The 24,272-nt window shown below is 42.7% G+C and overlaps 1 protein-coding gene across 1 annotated transcript in view; it reads right to left on the minus strand.

The window, feature by feature from the left end:
* TESPA1 (thymocyte expressed, positive selection associated 1) overlaps nucleotides 1-23,890 on the minus strand; it is a 39,880-nt gene extending 15,990 nt beyond the window's left edge. Inside the window, exons 1-7 of the mRNA XM_033436107.2 lie at nucleotides 23,732-23,890; nucleotides 14,347-14,554; nucleotides 13,160-13,202; nucleotides 6,569-6,618; nucleotides 5,949-6,002; nucleotides 5,167-5,203; nucleotides 4,795-4,893 (exon numbers count right to left, since the gene is read on the minus strand). Coding sequence (XP_033291998.1) covers nucleotides 4,795-4,893; nucleotides 5,167-5,203; nucleotides 5,949-6,002; nucleotides 6,569-6,618; nucleotides 13,160-13,202; nucleotides 14,347-14,509 — 446 coding nt within the window. The 5' untranslated portion in view covers nucleotides 14,510-14,554; nucleotides 23,732-23,890. The remainder of the gene's footprint in view (nucleotides 1-4,794; nucleotides 4,894-5,166; nucleotides 5,204-5,948; nucleotides 6,003-6,568; nucleotides 6,619-13,159; nucleotides 13,203-14,346; nucleotides 14,555-23,731) is intronic.
* Nucleotides 23,891-24,272: the final 382 nt, after the last annotated feature.

A 24,272-nucleotide genomic window follows, 5' to 3' on the forward strand; every position in this document is an offset into this window, starting at 1 on the left:
CTCTGAATCTAAACTCTCTGTCTGAAACATGGGAATTACAATCTCGCCCTGGTTTAAAAACTGAACGAGATTCTGCCATGACTACAGTGATTACAGATGAATGAAAATTTGCTGAAAGGGACCTGAAAAATCAAAAGCAGTCTAGATGCAAAGAAACCTTGCAGTTGTGTTATTAACCTGTCAGTTCCCGCTTGCACACACTGTGACACAGCTGGCTTTTGCCAAGCGCTTTGTAACCTGCTACCCAGCTTGTGCCAATGGCTGTGTGGAACACCCAGGCAATGAGTGGGTAAGGAACATAAAACTCATTTTATTCTCACCCTGAGGATAAAATTTTATCTATACGGGTATGCTCAAAACCTGATTTTGAGAAGTAGGCCCCTTTACAGCACAATTTCAGGACAGAAGTCCTGCATTACAGACCAAACACTTTCTCTCCGTCTCTGTCTCTCTCTCGGTATGGCACCAACATATGTCTACATCCAAAGCTTGGTAGCACCAAGCTGGGTGACACTAGAGCTCACCAACTATGTGCTCCAAACAACCATGTGGGTAGGAGAGCTGTGAATTATTGGAGGCTTTGACTAATCACTGTTACTCTCTTCAGAAAGGATGCTGGGCTTTTTGATCTAAATCGAGACCATCTTATTCAAGTAATAGCTGGATAATTCGAATACCTGGATCTATTCTCTTGCATTCCTCCTAACTGCCAATTTCTTTTTTTCTTTTTTTTTTTGTGGTACGCGGGCCTCTCACTGCTGTGGCCTCTCCCGTTGCGGAGCACAGGCTCCGGATGCACCATGGCTCACGGGCCCAGCCGCTCCGCGGCATGTGGGATCCTCCCGGATCGGGGCACGAACCCGTGTCCCCTGCATCGGCAGGCGGACTCTCAACCACTGCGCCACCAGGGAAGCCCCTAACTGCCAATTTTATCTTCATGATCCTAAGTTTCCTTATCTGAATTGTGGGCATACGACTAGATCACCGAGGAGGGGGGAGATCAAGGTGGCAGAGAAGGAAGACGCTGAGTTCACCCACCCCAACGAACAGATCAAAAATACATCTCCATGAGGAGCAACTCTCGCTGAAAACACACTGGAGACTGATACACTCTTACACAGCCAAGGCTGTAAAGCAAGATCTACATGGAATTGGGTAGGAAGAGTAGAGAAACAGTCAGGTCAGGACCTGCATCCCTGCAAGGGGACACAGAGGAAGAGGGGAAATTACATGGGCTCTGAGATCCTCCCTGGGGAGTGGGCGGTTCAAACCACAAATTGGGCACCCCAGCCCTAGGGTCTGATGCTGGGCAGAGGAGTCCCATTAGCTGGCTTGAAAACCAGTGGGACTAACAGGAGGGCTGCAGGAACCCTATACTCTGCTCGCGAAGAGAGCGCGCTCGCTCGCTGACTCCCTGAGACAAGGAGGAGGAAGCAGATTGAAAGTGCCTTGACTTTGGCCATCTTCCTGTGACCCACACGGGGCACCCACTCTAGTCCCTCTTGCTCCATGGTGCAGCTCTCCACTAGGGTGAAGGCTGCCATTACTGAGAAGAGTGTGTAGCTGTGGGCAATGGAGCTGGCTTGGACCTGGCGCTACATCTGAACCGGGCAATGGCAGCCATTACTGGCGCTCCCAGCAGAGGCAGATGGAGAGCGGTCTGGAACTCTGACTCGTGTGCCAGGACCGCTCCGCAATGGGCCCTTGCTTGCAATGGGCACCTGCCCCAGCCCTTCTTGCTCCAGCCCTGCTCCCCTCTGGGGCGAAGGTACCAATGCTGGGATGCAGGAGAGCACACACTCAGAGGGAATGGAACCAGCTCAGACCTGACCCTCAGGAATTCTGCTCCAACAACTTAGGACACAGTCTTGCCCCGGATAGGGTGCTGTGAGCCACTGAGCACAGGAGAAGCCCTGGCTCACACCAGGCTCTGGCTCTAGCCCTTCCATCTCCAGCCACAGCTTCCACTAAGGTGACAGCTGCCAGCACACCTCGGGGGGGAGAGGTGACTTGTGTCCACTTCAGACCCGGTTATAAAGCTATAGTCATCAGAGCAGTTTGGTACGGGCACAAAAGCAGATATATAGATCAATGGAACAGAATAGAGAGCCCAGAAAAAAAAACCATGCACTTACAGTGCATGAGTATACAATGGGGAAGCAAGAGTATCCAATGGGGAAAAGACTGTCTCTTTAATAAGTGGTGCTGGGAAATTGAAGAGCTACATGTAAAAGAATTAGAAAATTTTCTCACTCTGTATAAAAAAATAAACTCAAAATGGGTGAACACTGTTCCATAAGAACAGAAGTCATAAAACTCCTAGAAGAAAACACAAGCAGAACACTCTTTGACATAAATTGTAGCAATATTTTCTTGGATCTCTCTCATAAGGCAAAGGAAACAAAAGCTCAAATGGACAAATGGCACTTAATTAAACTTAAAACCTTTTGCACAGTAAAGGAAATCACTGATAGAATGAAAAGACAACTTACTAAATGGGAGAAAATATTTTCAAATGATATGACTGATAATGGGTTGATATCCAAAATGTATAAATAGCTCATACATCTCAATATCAGAAAACAAAGAACGTAATTAAAAAATGGGCAGAAGACCTCAATAGACATTTTCCCAAAGAAAACATACAGATGGCCAGTACGCACATGAAAAGATGCTCAACATTGCTAATTATCAGAGAACTGGAAATCAAAACTACAATGAGGGGCTTCCCTGGTGGCGCAGTGGTTGAGAGTCCGCCTGCCGATGCAGGGGACACGGGTTCGTGCCCCGGTCCGGAATGATCCCACATGCCGCGGAGCGGCTGGGCCCGTGAGCCATGGCCGCAGAGCCTGCGCGTCCGGAGCCTGTGCTCCTCAACAGGAGAGGCCACAGCAGTACCTTTTTTTTTGCGTACCGCAAAAAAAAAAAAAAAAAAAAAAACTACAATGAGGTATCACCTCACACCAGTCAGAATGGCCATCATCAAAAAGTCTACAGGGCTTCCCTGGTGGCACAGTGGTTAAGAATCCGCCTGCCAATGCAGGGTACATGTGTTTGATCCCTGGTAGGGGAAGATCCCACATGCCGTGGAGCAACTAAGACCGTGAGCCAAAACTACCGAGCCTGCACTCTAGAGCCCAAGAGCCACAACTACTGAGCCCACATGCTGCAACTACTGAAGCCCATGCGCCTAGTGCCTGTGCTCCACAACAAGAGAAGCCACTGCAATGAGAAGCTTGCGCACTGCAATGAAGAGTAGCCCCGCTCGCTGCAACTAGAGAAAGCCCACGTGCAGCAACAAAGACCCAACACAGCCAAAAATAAATTAAAAAAAAAATGTCTACAAATAATAAATGCTGGAGAGGGTGTGGAACAAAGGGAACCCTCCTACACTGTTGGTGGGAATGTAAACTGGGCAGTCACTATGCAGAACAGTATGAAGATTCCTCAAAAAAACCAAAAACAGAGTTACCATATGATCCAGCAATCCTACTCCTGGACACATATCCAGAAAAGATGAAAACTCTAATTTGAAAGATACATTCACTCCATTGTTCATAGCAGCACTATTTACAACAGCCAAGACATGGAAGCAACTTAAATGTCCATCAACAGATGAATGGATAAAGAAGATGTGGTATATATATATATACAATGGAATATTGCTCAGCCATAAAAAAGAATGAACTAATGCCATTTACAGCAACATGGATAAATCTAGAAATGATCATACTAAGTGAAGTAAGTCAGACAGAGACAGATAACTATCACATGATATCACTTATATGTAGAATCTAAAAAAATGATTCCAATGAACTTATTTACAAAACAGAAATAGACTCACAGACATAGAAAACAAACTTAAGGTTACCAAAGGCGATAGCAGAGGATGGGGAGAGATAAATAAGCAGTTTGCAATTAACACATATACACTACGATATATAAAACAGTAAACAATAAGGACCTACTATGCAGCACAGGGAACTAGACTCAATATCTTGCAATAACCTATAATGGGAAAGAATCTGAAAAAGAATATATATATATATATATATATACACACACACATATATATATATATATATACACACACATATATATGTGTATATATATATCTGAATCACTTTTCTGTACACCTGAAGCATTGTAAATCAAATATACTTCGAAAAAAATTTTAATGCAGATATTTGAGTCTCATCTCCAGAGATCCTGTGTTAACTGAACTGGGGTGTTGCCAGGGCTAAGGTTCAAACAATTTTTATTATAGCACACTAGTTTTCATCACTTTCCATCTTGCTTTAAAGTTATTTGTGTGTGTATTTTGTTCACCCTATAGGCTTGGTGGGCTCCTGCGGGCAAACTCTTTGTCTGCTTCATCTTCAAATTCCACACAGTCATTGCCTGGCCTGCATTTGGGGGTACAAAGTTATCTGAATGAATCAATGTTTTATTGCCTCAATCAACCAATCAATCAATCAATTAATACATTTATTGATTGTTTACTGAGTACTTATAAGTCCAGGAACTGTGATGGTACCGATACTACACCTCTTGGGGTACAAGGTTCAGGGGAGGAGACACCTGTATTTTACACACAGCATCCAGCTCTGAGCAGCAGATTCCTCTGCATCCCTGCTATTCTTCAAGCAAATATTGTTATGCTTGTCAAGTATGTGACTACATAAAAGCTCTAGCAGTATATCCCAGAAAAAAAACTGGCAACGGTTCTTAGTTCCATTCTCTCCTACCTCTCATCTTCCCCGCCCTTACACCCCTGCCAAACTTGGCACCTACCTTGAACTAGTCTTGTTGGTCCCACCAGTCATGCTACTGGAAGCCAAACTGCAGCCAAGATCCAGTAGCTGCCCAGGCCGGGCTGTCTCCAGGAAGCTCCTGCAGGGATCAACGCTGAAGTCATACTAATCTTGTGAGCAGTCTGCACCCTGGTTCCTAGACATGCCCTGCTGGGCATTGTCACTCCATGCTGGGTACCTTTGAACCATCTACTGTAAAAACTCAATCTATGGTCTCATTCCGAGTTGGAAATCTCACCCTCTATTGTGAATCTTCAGCTCTTTGTTTTTAATTTCTTGGACTCTGACACCCACCCCAGTTCAGTAGGTCCTGAAGGAGACATCGTTCAGCCTGGCTCAACCGAACACTTACCTGGAGAAGAGTTTGCTGTTGGCGGCCAACAGTGTGGCTGGACAAGGAACAGAAAGGCAAAGAAAAAGTTAGAAGGGAAAATGCAAATCACCTAAGCTGTCCCTCCGAGTATAAAACTCAGCCCCCTCTGCTCCCCTCTGCCACTACTATAGGCCCCTGAATCCTATGAACTCTGTTCTTTATGTAAGTATCTGAAGATTATCAAACACAGACCTGGACAAATATAGCAGAGAAAAACTGGCCCCGAGCCTCTGAACTTCTGAACCATGCCTGGTGTCCAGACAAGAGTTTCTCTGTCCTGAGGAGGACAGAGTCATTCAGGCACCCAGGCTAGTGTTCCTGCCTCACCACGTGAGTCTCTACGGGTCCCAGAAGACACTGGTAGGTTGCGGTACCTCCATCCTTTATCCCAGCCCTTATTTTCCTCCAATGGAGTCTCTCTCTTACGCCCAGTACTCAGACTGCCTGGGGCTTCCTATACAGAAAACCATCTCAAAGATGTCTGGGCAGCCACTTTTATGGTGATTTTATATATTCAGGGGCCAAAGGAAAGCTCCAATGATGGACCAGTAGATGTCTTGATAGGCTGGTGAGGAAGTATTTCTGGGCATGTGACACCTTCTGAGTTTTCCATTAGATCATACGAGATGGCTCTTTCCCTGCAGATAAGACTCCAGGGATGGGCTGCTTCTTTCTGCAGTTCTCCCCTTCCATTCTATCCTTAATTCATCCAGTAGATGGCCTCTTCCTCAATTCCAACCTCAGAGAGCTGCGCCACTTACCTTCTGCTCCGAGGGTCAAGTCATCTTCAAAGCTGGTTCCATGGCTGGGGCACCCTGTCAGATAATAAGGCAAAGGCTGCAGAAAATCAGGCTTGGACTCACACGCACACACACAATCACACATTAGTATACACATCTACAACCACACAATTACATCATACATCCACAAGTTTGAAAAACTACCCCAGCCACACAGATACTAACTCAGAAGTCACATTCATGTTTTGATTTAAAAAATCACGTAAAAACTCACCTATAATTAACCTGTCCCCTATATCACATAGTCATGTACACAATCTTCTGCCAAAGAATTGGCACATGGGGGTATGCACTCACACATACACATACATATATAGACACACATTTTATTTTATTTTGAATTTTATTTTATTTATTTTTTTATATAGCAAGTTCTTATTAGTTATCCATTTAATACATATTAGTGTATATATGTCAATCCCAATCTCCCAATTCATCCCACCACCACACCCCCGTCACTTTTCCCCCTTGGTGTCCATACGTTTGTTCTCTACATCCACACACACACACACACACACACACAGCCGTGTCACTGTCTAAGGTAGAGGAACAAGAGGAGAAAGAACAGAGCCTCTGCTTACCGTTGTGGATCGGCTGTCCTGCTTCCTCAAAAAACCCTTCTTCAAAGTATCTAAAAACCAAAAAGAATCTCATAGGTTTAAATCACTACATTTTCGAAAGGGCTTTTCTTCAAATATTTCCCACAAGTTCACGTAATTTTCCAATGAGAGTCAGTAGTATTTAAATTGCTTTTATGTTGAAGAAAATGGAGAGTGATGATTTGACTGACAAATCCATAGAGGTAGTCAGAAGGTGCTGTATTTTATTTTATTTTATTTTATTTATTTTTTTTGTTCATCACATTTATTCATTTTCATCCTAATTAATAATAAATAGAATTAGTTAAAGCAGGAATAATGGATTTGAGATTTGTTAGATAATGGATTTGAGAGTTGTTAGAGATCTTGCCAACACAGAGACACACAACACAATTTCTTACATAAAATAATTTTACATCCCAAGGAAATTATCAGTATGATACACACACACACACACATATATATATATATACATAAAACTTCATAAACTGCCAAGGTGCTGTATTTTAGATTGTGCTGCCATTGTGCTGTAAACAGTGTCCCAAGTCAGTTTAGCAATGATTCTTCAGTAGCTAGGAAATAGGAAAGATACGGAAGCAAAACTGGAGAAATATATTTACAGAAGCAGGGGTCTGGATGCCATAAACTTTCCATCAGAAATACAAATATTGAAACTAAGAAAAAACTCTTAGGAGGTCATCTTATCTACCTACACCTCCTTCCTTTTCTTTGAGCCCCATTGTCGCTGAATATCACATCTTTCAGGAAGCAGCAGGAACGGCATCTTGGTTAGAGATTACATTTCTACATTTTGAGATATGGGCTTATCAAACATTTACTGTCTCCACAGGAAGAACAATTGGAATTCAGCATACATGGTAGTGAGAAACAACTTAAATGAGGAAGAAATTCGCTGTCTCAAACGGGTGACTGCAGTTGTCTGTGAAAAAGCTTTGAACAGGGACTGGAGCACCTGGACTCCAGTCCTGGCTCCTGGCTGCTGCTATGTTCCCAAATATTAAGTAAGGGGATTTAGATGCCTAGATATTATCATTATCTAAGTTCACTTCAAACACCGACATGTTGTGAGTTTTATAGTTGGCTTTCCTGAAAGTTTCAAAAATGGAAGTTGCACATGATGCTTTGAATGTAATCTCAAATGGAGGCTGGAATAGAGAAGAGTTGTTCAAGTGAGTTAACAGGGAAACTGCCTGGAGAGCATCCATTGGAGCTGGTCTTAAACGAGCCTTCTCCTTTATCAGTCTCCAGAGATCTAGGCACCTCTCAGGCTATTGGAGTATCAGTTCACGAAATGTTTATTAATGAAAATGGGCTTACAGACTCAACGTCTGTAGAACGAGCTGTGTTTAATTTTACAAAATAAATCCCTACATATATAGACATCTTTTGCTGGTACTTTCCTTTCAATAATGAAAAAATCAACAATATTGTCTAAAATCTGGATTTTTACATGTCCTCATGAGAAAAACTGTACGTCAATATATGCTATAAAATGTGGAATGATACTCAAGGTAATTAAGAACGGGTAACTAATAAACACAACTAGAACTACAAATACATACTTCTCTTCCTAATATATAATTACATAAAGATATATATTATAATACTACAAACGTGTCAGTGTATATATAACATGACAAATACTAGTATAAATTAATATTTCCTATTACTATTAAAACACATTATGATAACAATATAGTCAACTACTAGAATGCTGAGATCTACTGTTGCATTTAATGCTTGTGCTGTAGCTACACAGTAATGCAACTACTAAAGCCTACAATTACTATAACTACAATAAAACGCACTACTGTTACACTTCTAGGTACGCAATGCCTGTATACGTTCACCAAAAGAAACAATGTTTATAATAACTCAGAATGGGCAGACCTCCAAATCTCTAGTTATGGTAAAACGAAGAAATTGCATGATCAATAGACAATGCTACACAACAATGGAAAAGAATGAGCTATTGCTGGATGCAAACACATGGATGAACATCACAAACATAATGCTGAACAAAAAAAAAGACACATAAAACAGTGCATATTGTATGGTTCTATTTATATAAAGTTTAAAAAGTACAAAATTTATCTTTGATGCTACAAGTCAGGGTACTGGTTACCCTTGGAAGCAGGGCAGTGAACAGAAGGGGACAGAAGGAGCTTCTGGAGTGCTGGTGATGTTCTATTTCAGATTTCATCACTATATTCCCTTTGAGAAAATTCATTGAACCGTATATTTAAGACTCGTTTATTTTTCAGTAAACACTTTATACTTCAACACAATTTATATTGCTATTATTTTATATTTATATGTATACATATGTATATTTATATTTACATACAGCTTTATTTAGGTATAATTGATACACAAGGAGCTGCACATATTTAATGTGTGCAACTTGATGAGCTTGGACATAGGTAAACACTTGTGATACCATCCATCACCCATCGAACTAACAGACACGTCCAACAACTCCCAGAGTATCCTTATTTCCCTTTGATTTTTTTTTTTTTTTGGAAGTAAGAACACTTAATATGAGATTTACCCTCTTAACAAATTTTGAAGTGCACAATACCATATTGTTAGCTATAGGCACTATGTTGTACAGCAGGTCGCTAGAATTTATTCATCTAGCATAGCTGCAATTTACATCCATTGAGTTGCACGACAATTTATATTAAAAAGAAAAATGCTACTGATATGTATGCTATACTTCAATAAAATTTACATTAAAAAATACCACTGATAAAATTCCTTATTTGCCCAAAGCAAAATTTAGTAACACAATATTTGTTGGGTGTGCATCTTTCATTTCTGTTTTCTAGCTGTGCCCTACCAGGCATGTCCATAGTCTCTATATGAGGACCAGCTCAGGCTGACCCTTGTGATGGTATGCTTTTCTGTGTGTATGTGGAATACACCACAGAAGTATGGACATAGGCCTGGATCTGTTGATCCATGCTCAGCTCCTCTGAGCATGGTGGTTTGAAATTTCATGTCCCTCATCCAAGTCCCAGGCCTTTCATGAGTTATCGCTTAGGACATAAAATCAATGACTAGAGACTAGATCCACAGCTGCTCCTCTCCGCATTTGCGCTGAAAGGTCCCTTAGCATCATTTCAAGTCTGACATAGAAGAGCCAAGCTACTGCTCTTCCTGTATACCCCATTCATAAACAAAGAGTAGGGAGGAGGATTGGACTGTGAGAAGAAGCATGTAGCTATTTTTAGCTTCTTCCAGAAATTTCCATAGATTTTGCCTGCAGAGACTGATGAAATAAAAATTCATTTTAAGGCAAGACAAAAATTTAAACAAATCTTTTTTCTGCCCATTTTGGCCTCCTTCCTCCCCTCTGGTGTGCACTGTACACCTGCATTATGCATTAACCAGACCTCTGCAATGGCAGAAATATCTGCTCGACCGTAGAGATCAATTTTTTCTTCTTCTGGCACCAGCCATGTAATGCCCTAGATGATATTTCTTTCTCAATCCTACGTATGGGGTCGTGATGACCCACCTCTCGCCTTGTACGTGCAGACATCTTTGGTGAACTTTATGTACAATTCCAATATGTCATTTCCCTTAAAGATAGGGACTGGTGCAGAACAGACTGGTCAGATGACCTGGGGAGATACAGGGCAGCACCTAATAGAATTTCTTAGCTTCAATACTTACTTATGACCTATTAATGTTACTAGCTACATTACTTGTAACCTTATTTTTAAAGATTATTTTTTCTTGCATTACCGTATGTGTGACTGAGCTTCAGATCAAATTAATGATGATTAGGTGACTTGAAAAGATTGATCAAATATGTAGTTCTATAAGATCAGTGATAGTGTAAGTCTAGATATAGGAAGAAACAGCAAGAGGAAACAATTTCCTGGACCATAACAGACCAGTAAGACAGGTGGTCCAGAGGCTTTCGGCTACTGTTAACAAGGCCTGGTCCAGTAATAGTACATTGAGTGGCCTATCAAAGAAGTCCTCACCTGACCTGGGAATAAGCATTCCTAGTGCCATGGGACAAACTGGTCATGAAATGCCTCTCAAAGCTTGGTCGAAATGAAGACTGAAAGGGAAGGGATTGTAAAATGAAGAATGTTGCCCACCATCCAGTTCTACAAGAATCAAGTCATTAGCCACTGCAATCGCTGACCTACAATACACCTTGAAGGAATTTCAGGGCAAAGATCAGGAGAAGGCACTTTTGCGCTCTGGGAAAACTGACAGAACTGGCCCTCAGATAGTTAGATATTTTCAGGAGAAGTTTTACTCCCATTCCTTCCTAACTTTCTTCCTTCCTAGAGGTAATCACTGTCCTAAAGTTGATACGCATCCTATCTGGACACACTTTTCCGATAAATAAAAGGATACAGATAGATGCCAGGTAAATAGATAGATGGACTTATTTTGTGAAATTTTAAAGTAGCGTAAAACTCATCTTTATAAACTTCATGTAGGGGAGCAAAATTTGCCACCCTGAAATGTCTCTTTGGCATGTGGACTATTTCAAGCTGAAGACAACCAAGGCTCAAAAGACTCAGGAAGAAACTTTGACCTTCTGCCTTAGCTGCCTAAAGAATTTGGATAGAGGGACTGTAACAGGAATAGAGATCTCACTAGAGAATATGAACTAGGTGTGTTGGAAATCAGAGTCTGCTTAGTATCCCATTGTCTTTACATAGTCCAGTAAATGTTTGTTTACCAAACATTTGCTTTTCCATCTCCGTGTCAATTGCCTTCCTCCCCTTTGAAGTCCCAAACCACTATCCCCAATATCATCTTTTGTCTTTAGCTGAGGATGGTATTTAAGGGGAGGGTTTCACCATTTTGGTGAGTTACTCAGTTCTCCGGGGTGTCTCCCATGTATACATGTTTAAACTTTTGTTTGATTTTCTCCTGTTAATCTGTCTCATGTCAATTTAATTCTCAGATTAAAGAATTAAAGAAGGACCTAGAAAGACGGGTAGAGGAAAATTCTTTCCTCCCTGACACTCACCACTCACATACTACTACAAAGTATAAAGCACTTGTACACATAGATCATTTAAATCTCACAAGAATCTTTTGGAACTTTATTATTCTAGCTCTCCACTTTACAGAAGAGGAGTCTGAGATAGAATTTCAGTTGTTTGCTTACAGCTGGTTATACAGATGCTTAGCACAAGAATTAGGCTCAAATCTTGGAGCCTTTCCACTCACCAGACTACATTTTCATCATAAATTTTGGTTCAGGGTTTATCCTGGTAGAATATAGGTAGGGAAAGGTGATTTCTGGAATTTACAATCTTGTATTTCTGGGAATTTATTCTTTTCAACTAGAATGTAGTATGTTTGTGGTCAAGGAGCATATTTTAAACTACTTGGCACCCCTCTAGGCCATTTAGACAATCAGACAGTTAGCAAACGCACGGTCAGTAATTAATTATTGACTTGAATTGATAAGACTGAAGAATAGTTAATGGGATAAAGACAGTAACTGAGCCCACTGGTTCTCCTGTACGTATCTGGAGAAGCATTTTAAATCCTAGGACAGTTCTCACACACCCAAACCTGCAAACACTACCACCATCCATTCACTTCCCTATATTTTGATTACCCTTAATAAACTTTGAAATTCTGAACCAGATTATGACAATAAAGACAACATGTTTTGTACACAACAAAAACACAAAATAAATTCTTCCTTGCCTTACCTCCCAGGGCAGAGTTAAAATAAACAACCTTGGATTATACAGTGTTATTTATTTCCTACCAAATAAGCCAGGATGGGTTTATTCATATGTTAATAAACAAGTTTAGATGAAAGGCTATATACAGCTTGAAACATTTCTGAAGAGGAAATAAAGAGTAGGAGGGAGTTATAAGTTCTGAGAATTCATTATCACACAAATGATCACACTTAAATAGGTCACAGAAGCTTTCCCTCCGGGTCTGGGTAGACTGAACCTAAAATGGTACAGGCAGAGGGCGTGTAGGGTTTCAAATTTTAAAGTGTTTCTCAGGAAAGAGGTACTACATTTTGCCTTGAAGTACCTGCTCCAATTCATCACTGCTTTGAATGACTGGGGTAAACCCTTAGCCCCTCTTCGTGTGTTCTTCAATAGAAATAAACAACATAATGATTCATAATGAAGAAATACTCTGACCATAAGAACAATTAGGTTTCTAAGTCCTCTTTTGTTACACAGTGTAAAACTCCAGTCTGAAGGGAAAAGCAATGGAGCAGGAATCTGGAATTTAGCCCAGCTCTCCCCTGTGGCTACCCATTTCCATCCTTCTTAGTTTTAGACCAGGTCCAGCCTGTACTTCCAGATCCTCACCCTAACTTAGTCTCAGCCCAGAGATGCACTTGATTCATAGCACCAATCCCCACACCCACCCCAAATCTTTACAATCCCCTCTCCCTTATTTCAACCTCACTTCTAATCATTACGCCCAATTAAAATTCATGTCCCTGCGCTCTGAGTTCTCAAGAGTCAGAGCCTGTTAACACACCCAACCATCAACCACGCTCAGTCCAGCTGCCTCGCCAGCACTTACCCACAATCCTGCAGCCAGTCTTCAATCTTGTTGATTGGATTCCCTAGAAAAGCCAGACATCAGATCGCCGTGGAAACTGAAGGAAATCACGTTTCCTCCCTGAAATTCACCCCATTCCACAAACATCATTATATAAGCCACCTCATGACTCCTTTTTGTTCCCATAAAACTTTTCTTTAAGAGAAAAGAGGAATATACCCGTGTATAAAAATAGTGGATAGGGCTTCCCTGGTAGCGCAGTGGTTGAGAGTCCGCCTGCCGATGCAGGGGACATGGGTTCGTGCCCCGGTCCGGGAAGATCCCACATGCCGCAGAGCAGCTGGGCCCGTGAGCCATGGCCGCTGAGCCTGCGCGTCCGGAGCCTGTGCTCCACAACGGGAGAGGCCACAGCAGTGAGAGGCCCGCGTACCGAAAAAAAAAATAAATAAATAACGGATATTTCTTCTCTCTCTGCCTCTGTGCCCCCTTTCTCCCAGAAACTTGGAAAATACCCCAAGGTTTGGGAACAGGAATAGATCCTTCTCTTCAAAAAAAAAGGAAAAGAAAAAAAGAAAATAAAAAGCACAATTTTGCGTTTGTGCTTTTTGTTTCCTACCAAATAAGCGAGGGTAGGTTCACTTACATAAGATTTATTTTTAAATTTATTTTTTACTTTTTACTCTTATGTCTGCAGCGTCATTGGAACCTAAAAGAAGCTCTGAGAGTCATGTGGGAAAGGTACTATTACTATTTCAGGTACTAATACTTCAATTAGACAAGCATGTCCTAGAGCGGTGAGTGACTTGCCAAAGGTCACGTCACACAGCTGAGTTGCAGCCAGAGTCCAGGCACCCAGATTGCGTGTAACCTTGTTACACAGACACAGAAACACTCCAAACATTCATAGAGAACCCTGGCCTCGGATCCTCACAGATAGCTGCTCAGGACGAGGCAAAAGTGTGCCTCTTCCTTTTTCCTAATCTTACGCTGTTTCTTTCTCACATAATTCATGCCTCATATTACTATACTCATCTTCCCTTAAACTCATTTAACCCAGTCAAAATAAGCCTCGTGGTGGTGGTGGTGGTGGTGGTGGGGGCTAGCCTAAACCCAGGACCCGCTGCCCGCACTGCAGACCTGGGCATCTGGCACGTTTTCCATATCACAAGAGAACGTGCAAGTCTGTTTGATGTCTAATGGCCTCTTACCTTCCTGGAAAACATCATCCAGGCCAGAAGGCTCGGGATCTGGGACACCCTGCAGGGCTGCGGCAGCCTCCTCTTCCAGGACCTGGGTCTGCCAGTGCCGGCTCTGTCGGAGCCAGGCCCGTCGCCTCTCCCAGGATGTGGGGCTCAGCACAGAGCCCTCCATGGCGCTGGTTCAGACTTCAGGGCCTCCCGCCACAGGGATGCTGTCCTGTGAGTTGGAACACAGTGCTGCTGCCTCATCCTCTGGTCAGTAATCACCACTCCCAGGGCTGTCCCCACAACTTCCCAGCTCTGCAGAAAGGAGCGTAACCCTCTGCCCGTTCCGGAGGAGGGAGGAGATGTCTGGTTCCTCCTCCATCTTCCAAAGAAAGGAATGCGCTGAGCAATCTAAACACCAGGTCTTCCAAGTTTGGAAACTGGAAATATCACATGATTTAAGGGACACTGAGAAAGCGCTTCTGACTTGAGAGTTGCTACTTCTCATGATAGGTGAAATGCTGTATTAGAAAACATTTTCTTTAGTTCTTAAGAATTTTGTCTCCCAGAATCTTCCATTGTAATTAAAATATCTTTAAATTTGCAATGTGTAAATTTTACTTTATTTGATCCTCATAAAGATACATGAAGTCTCAGATCTCAAAGGTTAAACGGATTTTCTAAGGTCTCACAACCAGGATGTCAGTCTAACTACAGTCATTCTGGGCTTGTTTTGTTTCCTATCTAGCGCAGGATTTCTCTGGGGGCAGTAGGGAGGAGGGTGGGGAGAACCCCATAATAAAAACAACAAGGAGACATTGCCTGAAGCAATTAGCAGTTACCACTTTCAGGATCATCACTTTCTAATTCATCAGCTTGGGTTTCTCCATGGCTCTGAGTTACTTGTCCAGTTCATCAGTGTGCTAATACTTCATTTAACACTGCCTAATCAACACCTCTGTATTCTTCCAAGAGATATATTCTGATGGCACGAGCCACTTATTCAAAGAGGAAGACAGAGAGGATGAATCATTCGATTATCCAAATAGAGCTTAAAAAGACTTGAGGCTAATGTACAGTCATTGGCTTATACTCTGTCCTCCTGCCTCTTCCCCACCAGCTGCACTCACAGTCCTCACAGTGAACAGGTGGAGGTGGGACCAGCCCTTGTCACTGGAGCTGCCATAAACGCTTCATCCTCATGGCTACACCTTTAACTGCTGGAGTAAGGAAAAATAAAAGGGGGAAATAAATAAGAAGAGTGCCAGTTTCCAGAGACTTCTGCTTCTCAGACACTTAAAAACAAAATCATCAGTGAAGCATTCAACAATGTAGGCACTAAAATACCTATTTTTGAAAAGAAAGTCCTGAACATAAAATGCATTCCTAGGGCAATAAAATTCTTTTGGACGTTTCTGCTTGTGACAGACAAAACATATCCAGAGAAAAATAGTACATAATTACTGCCGTCTGATCTAAATTCTTTTACTGCAGGTCCAGCCTAAGGCATGTCTCTCCCCCAAGGAGAGATAGCAGTTGGCACTATGAAACTTTATTAACCCTGGACACCCGGCCCTTTCTCCACTGCCTGTGCCTTTAAGGGGAAATTAAACAACTGAATGGAGTCTGTGGTGTATAGTGAAGCCACAAAGAGGGGTAGCAGAGAGAATTTGTTGTCCTTTGGCCAGAGCTGTTATGAGGTGATAACATGAGGACGAAACTGCCACTATGAAGAATTTAGGGAAAGAGTCTAAAAAGCCTTGTTAGTGTGCATTTACCTAGTACTGCACCTCCATCCAAAATATTTAATATGTTGGTGTCAGTCAGTCCGGAGAAGAAAATATCAAAGGCTAACTTGCCTATTGTCTTTAATTTCCAGAGCAAATGAATCTCACCTAAATCACAAGAAATCTTCAGGTCACAAGAAGAACTAATTTGGTGATCAGGGGAATTTAAAAGGAATTCAGAAAGGAAGGGAGGGAGGGAGGGAGAGAAGAAGGCAGGAAGAAGGGAAGGAAGGAGGAAAGGAAGAAGGGGAGGAAGGAGAAAAAGAAGGAAAGAAGGAAGGAACCTTCAACTCCCACACTTTATTCTGCCACTTACTAATGGTACAGCCCTGGCGAATTCAATCCCTTTCTCTGGGCTCAGTTTCTCAATGAGGATGTTACAGCCTAGCACAGTGTCAGAATCTCACTAATTGAGATGAGTGATGGAGGCCTCTACTTTGGTTTCAGCATCCTCTGTGATGTGAATCTGTCCCACACTCCTCCTACATCTTTGAAAATACGCCAGACTCACACAGGCTCATTTCCCCTCTGCCCCCTGAAAATGCTTATCCCCCGTTCAACCCTAGGCTTTCCCCGTGTTTTTCCCCTCCCTCTTCTTCCCTCCCAGCCTTTGGCACCCTTAACCTGAAAGCCCAACTCTTAACCAGTTTCTCCGTGAAGCCAGGCCTGGCTTCCACAGCCTCCAGATGATAGGCGCTTCCACTGAGCTCCTTCCCTGCTTGACTTTCTTCTTCATTGTTCTTATCACTAACATACTTTATGTTTTATTTGTTAATGCAATTTATTGTTTATTCTTCTGATTAAAATAGAAGCTCCACAAGGACAGAGATTTTTGTCTGGGTTGTTCACTGCTATGTCCCTGAGGCCTAAAACAGAATCTAACTGATTTTCCCCAATCTCTGCCACACGGGGGTTATAGAGACCTGTTCACAGGGCATTATGGGGGAACACTGTAAGTACAGCAGGATTTGGAGGCTGGGAGAAATAGAATTGTCTGGTTAGCGGTAACAGCTGTGCTGCTTGGAGATGAGAAACCGGGTGTTCTCTGTGGAAATCTGGAGGAAGCGGCACGTGATTATCAGACACGCACGTCGGCAGTGAGAGTGTTAGAAAGAACTGAAGGACGGATGCACACAGCTGTCAAGATGGCACCTTTGAGAGCATGGAGGGTCCTTGTGACAGACAGAGGGCATGGAGAGATTTCCTCCAAACGAGTCATACAAAAAACACACACCTGGAGGTACAATGGAGTTTGGTGCCGTGAAAAGAGCACTGATGGGAGTCAGGAGTCTTGGGCGTTCTTCTAGACTTTCTGTCCAATTAACTGACTTCTGGCAAGTCAATTAGGTTTTCTATTTGGGCATTGACTTCAACCTCTAGAAAATGAATTGGTGGGACTCAATGTTGTAAAAGTTCGCCTCTAATATCATTGTTTATGAATTTATTCCAATTGAGTCTGAAATATTTGTAGGAATAATACCTGTATAAAAAATGCATTTGTGTAGTTCTTCCTGTAAGAATTAGGAAACGGCCCAGTGGCCTCTGGAGTTACTTGCCACTTAACAAATTCCCTTTCAAATTAACACTGACTTATGAGGTTCTTGGACTTAAAACCTTCAGTGACCCAGGAAGGTGGTGAGCCTGGATGAGGGAGGCTGAGAAGGAGCCCAAGGAGTGTGATTCAGTCAGGAGAGCTCAAGGACCCCCAGCACTTCTTGAACTTTTCTGCTTCTTTGCTTTAGCTTACCCAGTTTCAGCCACCTTCCTCTCTACCCAAACACATTCTACATTTTGAAGGGCTCCTCAAGTCATCTCCGTTCTCTTGCCCACCACTAGCACCCAGCACGTGCGCCTAGACCACATTCAACAAGTCGTAAGTGGCTTACCTTTCCGGCCGTTACCCACCATTGCTTGTAACCTGTCCCCTAAATCCTGCCTCAGGGTAGTGCATGGTACATTGCAACAGAAGGGGCTCAGTAGATACTGTACCTGCAGAGGACCAAGAGTCATGCTGCTGCTGAAATATTAACCCCCTCTAGTGTGTATCATAGGCCAGGGGTTCCCGACTTTCCACATGGTCTCAAATCCTAATGCATGTATTTTGGATACCTTCTAATGAAGAGGAAAAAGGCCTGGGGCATAGTCACGCCACCCCTTTATTGATAGAACATAGGGCCACACAAATCTGACTGAACTTATAAGCTGAAACTACCAACTTCTCTTGTCCTAAAAAAAAATATTTTCCAGAATTTTTCATTGTAGGTTTTTATTCCCTGGTCAAAAGTTCCTTCTGGAATCTGAGTACCATTTTTCTTGATGCTGGTTTAGATTATAATATTACATTTAGTCTATCTTCTGTGGGGATGAAAGTCTGATGCCTGCTGATATATTTTCTCTGACATTCCCACTAAGCACCTCCCCACCCCCAAAAAAACAACAACACGAATGCCACGCTGGTTCTGTTTCTACTTGCCTGAACCACCCCAAAGCCTCCTTTCCCCCTCTGCTATCATTTTCAGTCCTCTGTCTTTTCTTCTTTCCTACATTTTTCTAGGGATTTACTCCCAAAATATTTCTCCACAATCTGTTGAGTGCTCTGGAATCTGACTACAATCAAGTACAGTAGGAGAGAATTCTCTTTTTCTGAGAATGTTATAGTTCAAAGCAGAAATTGCAGCAGCCATGATTGAAGTTAGACAAGAGGAATCACCATTAATGGTTTAAGACTAGGGAGCTGGGGACTTCCCTGGTGGCGTGGTGGTTAAGAATCCGCCTGCCAATGCAAGGTACACACGTCTGATCCCTGGTCAGGGCATATCCCACATGCCACGGAGCAACTAAACCCATGCGCCACAACTATGGAGCCTGCGCTCTAGAGCCCGCGAGCCACAACTACTGAGCCTGTGAGCCACAACTACTGAAGCCCGAGCGCCTAGAGCCCGTGCTCCGTAACAAGAGAAGCCACCGCAATGAGAAGCCCGCGCACCGTAAAGAAGAGTAGCCCCCGCTCACTGCAACTAGAGAAAGCCCGCACGCAGCAACAAAGACCCAACGCAGCCAAAACTAAGTAGACAAAATAAATTTAGTTTAAAAAAAAAAAAGACTAGGGAGTTGTTTCAGAGCTTTGAAAGGAATATCTTCCAACTAAAATCATCAGCAGAAGCAGTAACTTTACTAGCAGAGAAAACCTTTATGGGTATGTGATTATTACTACACTGAGAACATCACTTACTTCCAGGCTCTTTTCTAAGGAATGTAGTCAGAGATTCACTTTATATAAACATGGGCAATTCAAAGCAATAGGTACTCATAATAACTGAGATGTATAGAGTTCCTTATATTTATCCATAAAACTGTCCCATTGTCAAGTATATCTAAAAAAAAAAAAAAAAACTGTCCCACAAACTACTTCACTTAATCCCAACAGTCTCCTTGGAGCTAATTATTGTTATCTGAAGCTCAGAGAGATATGTGACTAGTCCAAGGTCATATATTTAGGATCTTATGGTGCTGAGATTTAAACTCACATTAGTCTGACTCTAGTTGTATCATCTTTCCACTAATAATGGAGTAAGAGAATAACCTAAGATCACCATGCAGGTGTCACTGATAAATGTAATTTAGGATAAAGGAAGAAGAAACTATGTTAGTAGATTCTCTATTTCACATGCTAGATGAACTCTCCATTTTATAGTCTAGTATAGAAGAGGCAGATAAATCAAAAGTAATTTATGCTTGACTTTGCGACAATCTTAGTAAGGGAAGAGTTGCTTTGTTTGGTTATTAGTGTAGTTTTCCTTCTTGACTCCAACTAGATGGTTATGAGGCAGTTTTGCCTTCCTCAAGCTTAGAGTGGTTTAGCAGCCAGGGAGGGCCCAACTAGGTTCTAGCTCAGAGGAGAGAGTCTGCCTGGAAGTTCACATTACTTGTAGACTGTTGTGGCATTCAGAACATTTAGCAATGGTTATGGAGCGGCACAGGCAACTCAGAGGTCATACCAGTCCCAGTCCTGTGACTGGGTCCTTCAAGTGTGTGGCTAGCTTGGCACTGAGTTTTTGGTGCCATCTGGGGAGTCTTGTGGGAAGAGCTGGGGTAGCTGGGTTAGTGATGGGCACTCAGTGGTCTTGGAGTGATGAATATTTATCATAATTTGATATGAGCGTATTTTAATATCTTAGCAACCATATGGGCCTACCAATCTAAAATATGAGCTCTAGTTACAGATGTCTCACCAAGGGGATACTCTGAAGGGGTCTAGGAAGGATGGCCAACTCTTGAGGAGGAAAACTGTAGAAGGAGTGTGGGGCTGTGCAATCAGAGTAAAGCTTGTCTGAAACCACAGTTCTGCCTACTTACTGCGCATGTGTCCTCAGTGACATCCTTATCCCCTCTAAACCCGAGTTTCTTCATATGTAAAACAGATAGTGTACCAAACTTGTTGGGTTATTGGGGTTTCAAAATCAAAACTCAGATAATGCATACTAAGTCCCTGATGTATAAAGGAGGTGCTTAATAAATATAGTTATTATTGTTATTAATTTCCCCTCAGTCTAAGCCATTCACTAAAGTTGGAACATTTTCAGGAATAAGGAAAGAAGGATGGAGAAGGAGTGGGCAGAGCAGGGTACAGAAGTGTGTCAAGTCCAGACGGTGAAAGAAGGATGATGCTGTCGAGAAGAGATAAAAACTAAGCGGTAAATAGGCCCTCTGTTCTTACTTAATGCCTAAAGCGATCAGAGAGATCATCTAATCCTGATCACTCATTTTGCAGTGAAGGAAACTGACACAGAGAGAGAGACAGAGAGACAGAAAGAGAGAGAGAGGCTTATCTTAAGTCACATAGAATATTAACTGTTATCAACAGGACACACACAAGTTCTGAGTCCCAGGTGTGTGCTTTCTTCCTTTATATCACACAGCCTTCCTCCTCACTCTTGGTTTCCAAGACCCAGCCTTAGGTTTCTCTTGAGCACGCTGGGCCTCCTCCCGGGATGTGTATCAGACAGACCTCTCTTCTCTTCTGGCTGTACTGTGCCTATACCCCAGCAGTGCCTGTGAACTGGGACTGAGAGTGAAAACAAGCGTGGGAGGAGAGAAAAAGGAAACGGAGTTTCCATGATGGGGCCTGTAAGACCTTCCGCAACTTATGCATCTTTTCTGCAGTCACAGACAAGATAGACATCACCACTCTTGCAAGGGGTTGTGGGAAATCCCAGGACAGCCAATTTCTCGGTTTTCAACAAGGACAAACTCCACCTCAAGCCAGGTTGACTGCCCCCCATTCTCCATACCCCCAACCCCTGCAACAGGCTCTCACACTCCTTCACAGATAGGCAATGTCTTGCTAATCTCTAACCCTCTCCCATGTCACTGCCATTTGGAAGAACATCAGAACAAAAATTACCCTGAGTGCAGCATTTTTGCATCCTGAGACTTCTTGTGGTCTAAGGGAGCAGTTCAATTGATTTGAGGAGAAAAGAGGGATGCTATTTGATAAATAATACCAAGAAAAATGCCCACTCACTTTTGTAACTCGTTTCCTCTCTCTTTTCATCTCCTCCCTCCCACAAATAAGTTTAGCTGAATAAATCCCGAAAAAAGACCATCTACAGCCTCTTTTTCTCTCCTCTTTCTTACTCACTTCTACCTCCATGATGTGGATGAGTTTTATGGGAACCTTGTAAACTCCTACAGGAAATATTAAAGTTGTACATTTGGAAAAAAGGGATCACGTGCTGTCCATGTTGGGAGACACTAGATTCTTTCATCATCAAGGCATCAAGAATAAGAGACATCAGTTTGCCTGGACTGGTTTACAGGTAGTTCTGTCTAGAAACAGGAGTGAGAATAAGCAGACTTCTCGATCATTGAGTTAGTTCTGTGAATTCCTATCTTTAATTCTTCAGTCTCATTTCCTTGGTAATGAAGCTCTGTCCCTCCGATACTCATGTTTATTCTTCCCTCTTTTTCTTTCACAATATCTACACCCTCTTTTCTTCTTCTCAAAACCTGTGTTTAAGCCTTTTTGCAGTAGGCCCGTGTGTGGGCAGGGCACACAGTACTGTGGGTACTGGAATACCCACCTTTGTCTTGTCTTTTAGGCTGTAAACAGAACAGTTGGCAGTTATCAAGTGGAGATAGATGTCTGATCATTTCCTCTTACTGTGTGAATCATGACCTGGGCTGGGACCAAACTTCCTCTCCATTTTCTAACAGAATATGAATCATTAACCAAATGATGGTATTGGGTCTCCATGGCTACTACATTATGCTTAATCACTGGACTCCATCTAAGTTTCAGCAGAGCAAAGGAGTTATGAGAAAGTGTCTTTAGTATGGTTGTAAAGAGTTTCCTTGGGATGCACATGAAGAAAAAATCATTTGTAAGATCTCTTTCTATCTCTCTTGTGATAGCTTTAGCTTGTTATCTCTGATAGTCTCAGCAGAGATAGATAATAAACCTATCTTACTTTATTCCTAATAATGTTTCAAGTTACATGAAAATTAGACCAGATCTTTAGCTCTAATCACTCAAGCCTAATAACTCAAGATTGGACACACAGGTCGAAAGTCTGCAACCTCCAACCTCCTATCCTGGGCGCTGTTGTGTACTGTCTAGAAAGTTCCCTTGCCTCTCTATTTAGGGCTATTTGCGGTAGACAGAGTCACTGGGGATCTCTTCCAAACACTTGGGGTCTTATCAATTCTGGGGGGCTCTTTCATCGTGTCCTTGTTCTACACTGGGGACACACCTCTGCTCCTCCACCCACTGGTGGGTTCAGTAGCAAGGAGGGCACGGGAAAACCCCAGCGTAGAGGATCTTTCCACTCCTCTACCTTCCCCCAAACTCATGCAGGTGGTGACATGCTCAGCCTGGCTACCACTGAGACCAGGTGTGTTGGAGGAGCAGACCCCATCCCTCCTCAGGATTACACAGGTCATTAAGCGGTCAATAGATTCATCGATCCATCTCTGAGATGTACGGCTTGAACACTAAACCTGACAGGGGGTTATTGATCTTGAGCCTTCCAGTAAATTCGGCCCGGTGTCGTCCAGTTGTATAAATTCTCCCTCCCCTTTCACCCTAGTACATGTTGCTATAGTTATCTCCTCAACAACTTTCTTCTACAGCTTTTGAAGAAAGTGGTCATACCCACAAAAAGCAAAATTCATTCTGGCTAGGTATTCCCGAGAGTCAGAGTTATGGATGCTAGAATGGGACCCAGATGAAGCTAACAAACTTTTCTCCTTGAGAACTTTTCCAAGTGAGAATCAGATTGAAACGCAGCAAAAGTGAGGACAGCAAGACACAGAGAGGAACTTCTCAGATGAGAAAGATGAAAAATTCCTAAATATTAATTCAGGCCGTCGAAGGAACCCCATGTTCTGTGACCCTAGAAAGAGTACCTCTCTGATAATAGGAAGGAAAAAAAAATAAAGAGACCTTGTTCCAAGAGGCGCAGTGATGTATTTTTTAAGGTTGAAGTCAGGGATGTGGGAGCTTTTCTCCTGACATTTCCATTTTTTTCGCAGCCTGATTTTTCTCTGACTTGTTTCCTCCTATCTCCCAGCACCATCCTAAATCAGTACAGTCTTAAAATTGAGGTGGAAGTTGTACTCACCTGTTCGCTGGTAAAGAGCTGAGTTTGAGGCAAAGCAGTTCTCAGAGCTGGGCACAGCCCCTCCCGGCTGGGATGGAGGTGAGGAAAGGGAGAAGGTATCATATTGCATATTGTATCTTTCTCTCTGTCTTCATTAAAATGCTGTTGCCAGCTTGAAAGGGGAAGCGGAAATGAGAAAACACACACACACGTACACTCACATATGTACAGTCCCCTCCTCCTATCCTGGCCACATCCTCTGCTCTTTAGCTCTGCAGACTGACTGTAGAAGAAAATATCTGCGGTCCCCAGAGCTCACCACTAGGGAGCCCGTCCCATCACAGAGCTGCTGTGGTCTTTGCAAGACAACAGGAGATCTTTTCCTGTTAAGGGGAAGGTACAGCTCATTTAAGGATATGTGTATAGGAAAGTCTTCTAACCATATAACTGCCTCAAATAACCCCACTGCCTCACATAAAGCTTCTGTCTCCAGGAGGAGAGGTGTCTAAAAATGGTAAGGCTCTCTCCCGAAAATTATCTCACGTTTATCTCAGAGAAGATG

Source organism: Orcinus orca, chromosome 11 (genome assembly GCF_937001465.1).
Source record: "Orcinus orca chromosome 11, mOrcOrc1.1, whole genome shotgun sequence".
In the NCBI taxonomy this organism is placed as follows: Eukaryota; Metazoa; Chordata; class Mammalia; order Artiodactyla; family Delphinidae; genus Orcinus; species Orcinus orca.